Source organism: Arctopsyche grandis, chromosome 1 (assembly GCF_051622035.1).
Source record: "Arctopsyche grandis isolate Sample6627 chromosome 1, ASM5162203v2, whole genome shotgun sequence".
Classification (NCBI taxonomy): Eukaryota; Metazoa; Arthropoda; class Insecta; order Trichoptera; family Hydropsychidae; genus Arctopsyche; species Arctopsyche grandis.
Window position 1 is genome coordinate 4,720,045 of NC_135355.1, and position 11,511 is coordinate 4,731,555.

Below are 11,511 nucleotides of genomic sequence, written 5' to 3' on the forward strand. Positions count from 1 at the left end.
GATCTTGTTGCCCATTAGGGCTAGAACAAACGTGCTCATGAACTCGCCCCTCTCGAGAGCTGTTCGACTCCTTAACTTACTGGCACATTCCTTGGATAACCGCAGTGACACATTGGGGCTACCTGTCAAGTCACTGTGGTATTGATTTTTAAAATAAAATACAATCTATTGATACCCTCTGTTATTCGGTTGACCTTTAATCTGATTTGGATGCTATTTTCAATTGGTTAGTTGTAAATATGCTACCGTCAACAACAGTGCTGTTCTTTAAGCTTCACCAGTTCGCTAAAAACTAACTTAAATACATTTTAATAAGCATTTAAATGGTATTTAGCTAAATTTGGTTGTGAGTTTCAGTTATTCTACGAAAACTTCGGTTTTAGACGGCACATTGATGATATTTGCTCATGAGTAAAGCCCGGACCCAGAGCGTGCCGCGTATTGTTCAAATGTTGTAAATGCATTGTTAAAGGTTTGCCGAACCTTTTTTACAAAGGATTTACAACAATGGAACAATGAGCGGCCCCTTGGCTATCCTACCTCTACTCATGAGTTACAAAAATTTGGCTTCCATATTGCGTGCAAGTAAACCTTTCCAGAATGCATTAGTACTAATGATTCGATATTGCGGAGTATTCTTGAGTTTTTCCTCTATTATACACATTATACATACAATGTAGGTGGACAAATATTTATTTATTTATTTAATAGTTTTGGACCATTGTGGCATTACAGGAAGAACCTAATGCGCCACAATGGCCTACATTTGAAAAAGATATAAAAACAAGTAAACTGTAAATAAAGGAAAAAAGCAAAAGCAGAAAACATGGTAAAATAAAATAATAAAAAAAAGTAACAAAAGGAAAATAATACATCATTCAGAGAGAAAAAAAATAACAAAAGTGTAAAAATTAAAAATTAATTGCAAGCCGCAAGCATATATATTTCTTGCTACAATTAACAAAATCACGAATCGTTAGTACATTTGTTTGGCTTGGTTTGTTTCAGACGAGAAGGTTCTGAAAAATACTATAACGAAATTCGGAGATAATAATAATTTCATAAACGTGACGACAGAAATGTTTAATATTTGTCAAAGACAGTTGGTTGGTGTTTAAGTATATATTTCCGAATATATGTTTCGTAAAATTAATAACTATTTCGTCTTGACTGTCTAATAAAAAAAATGCTCTTATATATGAACTGGTAAAAGTTTCTGTATATCATCCCTATATTGATAAAGCGTTTCTTATAAGATATTTAAAGTAATCAATTTTTGGCATACCCATGTTATTTTTAGTGTTATTATGTGAAAGAATCTGAAATTTTTGTCTGAAATGACTTACTTGTGAAATTTGTGGTATTTTTAATTAATTAATTAATTATTTAGACTGTCCAATCCGTCACCACAATGACATAAATACTGTCGGTTCGTAAATCTCAACGCTTACAAATACAGATGTACATCAAGCTGTGTATCAATAAAGTCGTAAAATTCTACAACTACACAAGAATCAAGCAAAAATAGAAAAAGCATAATAAATAAAATAGATGTTTCTATTGAAACTCTTTCAAATGAATATATTTATCAACTCTTTTGTTTATATTATTCCAATTTAAAAATAAAATCAGTCATTATTGCACCCAGCTTGAAATAAATTTTAATTGACCCTTACAAAATTTTTTCCTCAATTTAAATTACTCTCTACGGGAAGGAATTTGGTGTTTATTGAGATATATCCATCAATAAAAATACGCAAACGTTAATATTAAATTTTCATGAAAAAGTGACACCTATTAATTAAAAAAAAATGTTTAAAAGTTTATTTACAAAAATAAGTTTCAACAAACATGTATAGATGGCAGTAATTAAAACAAATTGCATCTAGAAATGATTAGATATTCGATTATTATTCAAAAAAAATGATACAAAAACATAAATAAATAAATACATTGGACACTTAATCAACTAAATTCATCACCAAGTCAATCTAGTGACATGATCAGTCTTTCTTTTCGATGTCTTGATGAAGCCGAGGAATTGCATTTCGGAGACGGCACTCGTAAACCTCGCTCTAAAATAAACAAATGTTATAATTTAAAAATATAAAAAAGCTGATTTGGAGATATGTAGTGAAAATACGAACTGTATTTGCGGATCGATATCCCTTCTTTCATTATCATCATCGTCATTCTCTAATGGATCTAGGACGGTAACGAAAGCTTGCAGCCAATCGTAAAGATTGATCATTTTACCGCACTCCAAGTACAATTTGTAAATTATAGAAAGATCCGGCAACGTAGACAGAATAGTTTCTTCCCTCGGTAAAGCACAGCATTTGCACTAAAATGACAAATGGAAAATAAGCGTTCGACCCTTTCAAAATGCAAAAATAACCATATATAATAAACAACCTGTAGATAAGACGCGGGATTTACAAGTGCCGTATGAATAGCAGCTCTGGGTGTGCCGACTATGTGTTTCTTCACATTGTATACATCGCTGAAGAAAAATATTTCATAGAACGGTTGAGATTGAGCCGGCTTCAAAAAGGGCTCGAATACATTTTTAGTTAAATACTGCAACAATTTTTCCCTAGCTTTTTCATATTCTGAGGCAGATTTTTTCTTCGCCGATGCCGATAATAACTTCTGAAAGACAATACTCGGTACAATCCATAGATATAGAATACATAGATACGCCCTGACACACACAAAAGAAAGTACAGTGCATGCACACTCTCTCTCAGTATCTAGTTAGCTTTTAAGTCTGAAGTTCGATTGACATTTTTCGAAAATGCCAACGTATTCAGTGAAATTGTGTTACAATTACTCAAGAAAACATAAAAAGGCGGATGGCATCACACATCATAAGTAAGAATTAATATATAATGTCTTCAATTATAGTAGTATTTTAACATATAATGAAATATCGGCGCGATGTATGTAGACCTCTGCCACAGATGTCTCTAAATGCACGCGTATATCTTGTTGGCACTGAAGGAAATTCAGAAATCGACATTAAGTTTAAATCTAAAAACAATGAACTAAATATTAAAGTGTCTGCTTTAAAATTGATCCTTGTGGAAGTTACTAATGTTTAAATATTGCAATAGTTAATGATGGTTTTATTATAGTAACATACATTTGTATTTTAATATAGTGTGTATAGCTAAATATTTTTTTCTTAATATGGCTTTATTAGTTTGGTTTACTGTCACGCAGAGTGTCCAATAAAATTAAGTTATAAACAAAATAAAACTTCAGTGCATGTACATATGTACATAAACTGGTTGCTGAACACTGCGTTTTTTGCGTTCCTTCCTTTTTTTTCACCACTTCCCCGCTAGTTAAACCCCCCGCACTCCTCAAATAGTGGCAACAAGATCTCCAACGAAATTTGTATGTAAAGGCATATCTAGGTTATTCTACATCTATGGTACAATCAAAATAATAATAGGGTGGGGAAGTAACCATTGTACTTGAATTGGACAATCCAATACCAATACTAACCTCTTTCAATTGTTTCCTGTCTAATTTGTCAGGTATATTCATAACTTCATCATCAGTTTCTATAATCGTCCAGCTTGCCGATTCAATACTATTATAATGATCGAGCAGATCTTTCGAAACTGTCGAAAAATCATCAGCTTCGCATTTTGCTTCGATCGGAGACGATGTTGATTTGTTCAATAGATTCAATGATCTCTTCAGCATGGTGATGACTTCTTCTTTGGAGAGGAAGCCGAGTAGTTGAATACACTCTTTGTATTGTGAAGATTCGACGACTGCCGACGAAATACAAACTCCGTATAATTCCCTAATCTGCTTCCCTAGAGGTGCAGTCGGTAAACTGGCTACAAATATCCGTAGCAGTTTTAAAGCAGTGTGAAAGTTTGACAAGTATGTATGAAAGCAGTTTAAGGCTTGTGATAAATAGACTGTCAGCGATTCGTTGTCTAAAAGCAGTGAGATTCTAGTTTCTGGCGGCATTGATTCAACATACGGCCTGAAAGACGGTAGATGTCGTACGTTTTCTAAATCTTCATCGGTGAGATTGCGGATTGCAGCATCGATATACGTTTTGGGACAGCATAAAGATTTGATTCTAGATCCATGAAAATGTTCCATCATACAAAACTAAAAATAACATTTAATATAATAATAAAAAAACAATTAAAATTACACTTCAAGTATATACATATATTAGTTTACTTTTATTCCTTGAATGAATCCCGTAACTGAAAAGTCATAGAATAGAAACACATCCATCAAAAATTTGAACGGTTTATCGGACAGTTGAAATGGACAGCTATCGACGAGAAATACCTTTTCTAAAATCTGAAATTTGAATAAAATTTAAATAAACGCATTTTTTCCATACATAAGTTCACTTCTTAGTATGAAATATATACTTGATTCAAATACACTGTCGACGAGTGTGATTGAAAGACTTGAATGCTGAGTTTAGAAGATACGTGATATGGAAAGTTTTTATGCAATGTCGATACCGACGTTGCAACACCGAATATGAGAACAAACGGTAGAGTCGATGAATAAGAACTGCAATAAAAATAATCCAAAATTAAATCTCTATACAATAATTCAACATACAAATAAATTATGCTGGCAACAAAAAATATATATATATCAAAATGGAAAGTTTGACCCACTAAATTCGAATATGACAATGAATTTTTGTTGCTTTCTCTCGTTTAAGATATAAGTGTTGGGAAATTTTTACAGTTTTTTGGCTTTTGCAGTCTTTAATTCAAAATCTAGTATTACCGAGCCAAAAGTGACTATTGGAATCAATAGTTGGATGTTTTTTCTATTGATTGTGATTTTTTATTGCTTTGAAATACTTATAATTAATTATCTAGCGAATTTTAAAAGCCAAAAATATGCTTATTTTTTTCCGTAATATTATGAGCTTTAATTTATCATGTTTATAAGGATTTTATGTCAATATATTTTCTATTTTTATTTTTTTTTTATTTTATTTTTTTTACATATATACCAGGAAGGCCTTACAGGTAAATCCCAATGCGCCTTCCTGGCCAATTACAAATACAAATGCAGCATTTTTATTATAAGTCGTTGAATTGCGAGACACTGAAAAAACTCGCAAATTAACGAGACATCTATGAATTGTACATAAATTTTTATTGTACATCAATCAAATTTCAAATAGTGGTGACATAGTAGGTAGGAAGGATTTTTAGCCAATTTTTTTTTCCGGGAACCGTTTCAACAATGAAATCAGAGAAAATTGGCAAACTCTGATAGGAAACGATCAACCTGGCGTCACAAATCCAGGTCTGACCAACAGCATACTCTGAAAAATTCATTTTCATTCAGGGATAGAACCCGGCACCTTCTTGACGGTAAGCAGAAGCTTAACGTCCGAGCTATGCTGCTGGCTATTATCGAAGCGTACTAATTCGAGCGATAAATTATTTTAAGTTGAGTTTAAAAATGCATACAAATGGATGATTTAAGAGTGAGATTAATAATGTAGAGCGCATCACTCCATCTCACTCGCTCACTCTCGCTTACAAAGAATGAACGATGAGCCTAGAACATTTCATATTGTAATTTAAAATCATTTACTGCATGAATTAGTACGTTCAGATAAAATAAAACTAAATTGAGATAGAAAACCAACCCTTATAAACGTGGTTAAGTGAAAAATTAGCAAAATTATCTCATATTACGAAAAAAAAAATATTTTTGACTTTTAAAATTCGCTATATTATTAATTATATGTATTTTAAAGAAATAAAATATCTAAGTCTATAGAAAAAACGTGTGCCTATTGCTTCCAATACTTGCTTTTGGCATAGCAATATTAGATTTTGAATTAAAGTCTGCAAAATCCAAAAATCTGTAAAATAGCTCATATTACGAAAAAAGTGTAAAAAAAAATAAGCATACTTTTGGCTTTAAAAATTTGATAGATAATTAATTATAAATATTTTAAAGCAATAAAAAATCACAATCGATGGAAAAAACACCTGACTATCTTATTTTTTGCAAAGCAATACTAGATTTTGAAATAAACACTGCTAAAGCCAAAAATCAGTTAATATTGCACATATTTTTAAACGTTCATATTTATTAAATGAGATTAAGCAAACAAAAACTATTGTCATAATCGCATTTAGTGGGGACGCGACAATTGGTTCAAGTCCAAAAGGTTCAACGACAAAATGTACCCGACAACTAGTGCACTGACAAAATGTACCCGCGACAAAATGTCCACGGAAATAACGTTCAAGCGACAAAATGTTCAAAAGTCCTAAATTTTCCTATTTCCCATACGCTTAAAAAGTATTTTTTTCAATTTACATAAGTAAATATTGGATACGGTTAAGAACCCCTAACATTTAAACTAATTCAATGACATCTTAAAATGATATTCAATAACATTCGCTTAAAATGTAATTTTTAAATTTAAATAAGAATATGTTGGATACGGTTGAGAACACCTGTAATTTATACTAATTTAATAACATCTGCGATCTACACGATAAAAAGTATCATATACATCGATAGATACAGATATGTATATAATAAAATAAAAAGTTACTTTTTAAAATAGGAAAATTTAGGACCTATGGACATTTTGTCGCGTGAACATTTTGTCGTGGGTACATTTTGTCAGTGCACTAATTGTCGGGTACATTTTGTCGTTGAACCTTTTGAACTTGAACCAATTGTCGTGTAACCAAATTTAGTATAGATTGATGAGTCTTCACTCTGGTAATTTGTTTTGTTGCTCAATCAAAAAAGTACCTAAGAATAAGTATGAGATCTTGCAGAGTATTCGAATTAAAATTTTCAAAATCAGGTATAATAATAACTAGTTGATTGGCCGATTTCTTGGACTTTTTCTTTTTAGTCGGAGATCTTTCATATGTCGAATACAACTCTTGATACCAACTTTTCAGCACGGCCATCGTACATTGAGATCTCTTAACAGTGAGTTGGGTATCATTTTGAGAATCGTCCAGTTCATCGGAATACTTCAAATCCTGCGAATATCACATCAAAAAATTATAGAATGATTTTAACAATCGAATACACAATGAAATTGTACACTTACTAGGCAGTCGGCGTTGATAAAATGCGATACAATGTTTTCAATTAAGAGTTTGATCGTCGAGGAGTTTTGAGACCTGACTATAGTTACGTGCGGTGTGACTTTACAACTGGAATATGATTACATATTAATATAATATGTATAAAAAACAGATTAAAGTATGTCGAGTGATTGAATACTTACAGCAATTGTTCTTTTAATGCTTCAAATTGTGTTGTATGATCAGGATGATTAATTCCTGTTAGAAGTGTGGCACACGGGAGGATTTCACTAAAAAATGCCGAGGTTTCATCATTATGACATTCTTTTACAAAATGTACTAGTCCTTTTAAAATTCTACCGTATGTTTCGTTATTCAATGCCTGAAATTGTATGGAATGATTTTATTAACATAGGATTTGTTTCGGTTTAAATCTTGCGCAGATTTGATTGTGTGATTCATTTTTGAAACCTGAAGTCTTTCTTCGACGTCGTTCCATAAGGATTTAAAACTTTTGTACCAATCATCCGATATAAAGTGCTCGTTGAAGAGTGAAACATTGTGGGCTTTCTTCTCTTTTCGATGATGCTTTTTCTTGTTGAAGCCGTTATTATATATGAAACAGCCCTGTAAAGGCAAATTAAAAACGTACACATTAGTATTTGTATTAAGAGTAATAAATAGAATATTAAATTTATAAATTTGATAAAAATTTGAATTGAAATACACTTAGAATAGGTATATGACTTGAATTGATATATGAAAAATTTAAGTTGACATATTTGCCTGTACTGTATTTGACAAAACAAAGTACAACAAAAAAATGATATAAATTCTACATTATATATACGATTTATATAAATAATAACAATCTTAATGTAAACATAACTCACTTTTGATATAGAAACCGTGGAATCCATGTAAAAAGCTGATTGTTATCGTCTGCCGAGAATTAACCTAAAAGTTGACACAAAGCTAATGTTATTTGACAGTTAGTTTTGGCGCGAACGATCGTAAGAGCACTTTTAACATCCATGCTACATTCACACTGTTGTTATTTTCAAAATGTTGTTTTATTTTGTTTAGAAATGTTATAAGGTTTTATACACATCCAAACGTTTAAAATTTTAAGTTATATAAATATATTTATACGAATTTAAATTAAAGTTTTTGCTCGGTGTACAAGTATTGCCCACTTGGATTTTTAAGTTAAAAAGTAAGAATCCTGGGACGTTGATGACAGCCATTAACACCTTTGATATTACTTATGCTCATTATTTATTTTAAATGCTATTTTCCATCGATTGACATTTCAAGTGCTAATATTTATTAAGCATGTACATATATATAAATGCGGGGGGGTATACCTCACGGCACCGAAAGTGAAAAGGTCGAAAAAGCAAATATCGGAAGGCAAAGATCGAAAATTGAAAGATCTTAAGTCGAAATATCAAAAAAAAGGGTGCATGGTAAACGGTACTATGTATAAATATTATATATGTATATCAGTGGCATGCGGTGAAATTATCTCTCTTTTTGTCATACAGCCTTGTTAAATGTGCGCGCGCAGGATACGGGAGGAAAAGCCTGTTCCTTTTGTTCCTGCTGTATCCTGCTCGCGCAAATTAAGTAAGCATGTAAGACGGGGGGGGAGAGAGAGTTTTACCACACGCCACTGATATATGTATATACTAACCGTTTTTCATATGTATGCATATTTTCGACTTTTTCACTGTCGACTTTTTTACGGTCAACCATAAATGTGGATAATTGATCGCTTTAGCGTCCTTAGATTTGACCGATTTAAGATGGCAGAAACAGGTATTAAACACGCTCGACTCACATCTCATCCAACACCATGCTTACGGACTACTTCTGCTTCTCTCATAAACTCGGCCAGCTACACAAACTTTTTCTGCATACTATTTTTTAGCGGCTTTACGACATGGTCGAGTTTCATTCAGCATTGTGCGAGCTGGGACCAACTCGGCCATGTTGGTTCGCCTCTGCTTTACTTCCTTCACGCCCATCATATTTATATAGTCGTGTCTTCAACAATTCCGTTGTTTAACTTCATACGCCTCCCATATATTTATTTTACAAGATGTAATTAGCAGTGGAAAAAACGGATTCCAAATTCTATTCAATTCGATAGTTTTATGATTTCATGTATTTATGCCGACTTGGAGCAAAAAATTTCAGTTTTGTGGCCAACGATCGGTATTTCTATGAATTTGCAACAAGCTTGTCATTGAATTCGATTATTTTCTTCTCAGTTAATGGCTATCTTATTTGAACTAAATTACCAAAGAGCCAAAATTAAAAAAAAATTCAGTCTTGCAAGTCCTTCTGATGAGAAAACTTGAATTTAGCTAACGTAAATCAGTAATAATTAATTTGAGAAACACTGACTCATCCCAACAAAGATGCCAATCTATTATGAGTACATATATTATAAATATATACATATGTACATATGAAGACTTTTGAAGATACTCTTCTTCGAATAGTGGCCCATTGAGCTGATACTCCACACAAAGTTTTCTCAAACAACCGATTTTTTTTCCCTGGTGGCGCATATTTTTTTCAGTTGAATATATTGAATAAGGATACTGTTTTCTTTTGATATTTTAATCTCTAAAATATGTTAACTCATATTTTAAATATGGTATATAATAATTGTCTAATGCGTGCGTGTGTACGAAGTTATGTCCGTTAACCCTGCTCCGTCTCTCTTTCTCCCCTTGGAATCGTATATCGTGGAAAGATACGCGGCATAGTGGGGGCTTTGCGCATTTTACCCGTTGGAATCGTGGAAAGAGACGCGGCATATAATAATAATATTTAAAATGTAATTATTTTTAATTTATTCTTTTGTTATTTATTTATCTTATGAGCACACAGGCCACTATTTACATATATACTGTTTTTAGAGCACAAGTCATGTTACAACTCCCCACCCCTATTAAATTGAGATTAAGCCCGCTCTTAGAAATACTTATTGAAAATAAAATTAAAATAAAGGTTGTCTCAGATGACAAAATGTCTAGTCCCGGCTCTGATTTGTATATAATGTATAATAATACAATAAAAAAATCAAAAGCATTCGTGAAATTTCCATTTCGAGCCCAGGTAATACAGGTATGCAGTGCTGCCAACTTAAATCGGTCAAATCTTAAAGGACGCTAAAACGATAAATGACCTAAGCGCGGGGAAAATTTCATTTGCATTTAAAAATAGTTTAAAATATTATTTAAAATATTAATATTATATTATATAATAAATAAAGGAAGTAAAGTCAAAGGTCTCTGGTTGATGATTTATTATTTTTTTTACATGCGAATTAAATTCATTTGATGTTTGTATCAAAAATAAGTATGCTCATATTATTCAACGATTTATTTGAATTACGCTATTTATGACGAATAAATCAAAACGACTGATATTTTTTTAATTAAATTTTATTTTTAATTTCCAACATGACAAATTTTAATTTGCTACATACTTCAAAATACCAAGGGCGATCGACGACTTCATTTTCTTACAAATTTTCTCGATAGTAAAAAAAATCGAATGTTGCAATTGCATACATATGTACATACATACTTCAATGTCGCATAAGATACATAGGTGAACCGGAATATTTTGAAATCAACTATTAAATGTCGAATTATAATGCAACTGAAGACGAGTACCACATACAAAACTGACCATAAGTACGTTTTCATATATCATATAACATTTTGGTTTTTTTAAACTGACATGTATGTATTTACATATGTATCTTTAAAAACATTAGCCTTTAAAATGTATTTGTATTTTTAAAAGGTCCTCCTTATATTGATAAATGAAAATCTTTTCATTTCAATTAGATAACTCAAATCACAACGAGATAATAGATATCTGCATTAAAACATAACAATAGTTGACTGAAAATTTACGACCAACTCAGACTCAGAATACTTGTATATGGCCTTAAATCAGCAGGTGAGACATATACATACATACATATGTACACATGCAAAGGGCCCAGGACGAAATCGAACTGATAGGCCTTGAATTCATAAAAACACGATTCTTCGATCTCGAGCGTCGTATTTTATTAAGGTTTATTTTTGGACTATTCTGTATATTTATGTATTCTATATCAGTGATTCCTGCAAAAAAGTCATAATTTCTGACCTTTCCACGCATTGAATATTGTTTATTTTTCACTTTTTGGCCAAATGTTACATGAAACGGCTTCCTATATTACTTAGTTTATGCCGAATTATTATAAAATGTGTTTTTCTTAGAGGAATAGAAGTTTAAAATGAAATAAAACACATAAATATGGGGGCAATGGCCATGGTATTGGCTTTATTTAAAGATAGTGCTATGCTTTTAGTGTTTACATACATATGATATTGGGCATATGGGCGCCACG

General features: G+C 31.8%; 1 protein-coding gene across 1 annotated transcript; it reads right to left on the reverse strand.

Moving 5' to 3' along the window:
• Positions 1–1,800: 1,800 nt before the first annotated feature.
• On the reverse strand, positions 1,801–8,104 carry Orc3 (origin recognition complex subunit 3). Its single transcript, XM_077433546.1, has 11 exons — positions 7,979–8,104; positions 7,557–7,712; positions 7,289–7,467; positions 7,109–7,214; positions 6,799–7,037; positions 4,416–4,563; positions 4,216–4,341; positions 3,514–4,140; positions 2,416–2,652; positions 2,148–2,344; positions 1,801–2,075 (listed from the first exon to the last, which is right to left on the reverse strand). The coding sequence occupies exons 1-11, from the start codon at positions 8,003–8,005 to the stop codon at positions 1,979–1,981; spliced, it is 2,139 nt and encodes a 712-aa protein (XP_077289672.1). The 5' UTR covers positions 8,006–8,104; the 3' UTR covers positions 1,801–1,978.
• Positions 8,105–11,511: the final 3,407 nt, after the last annotated feature.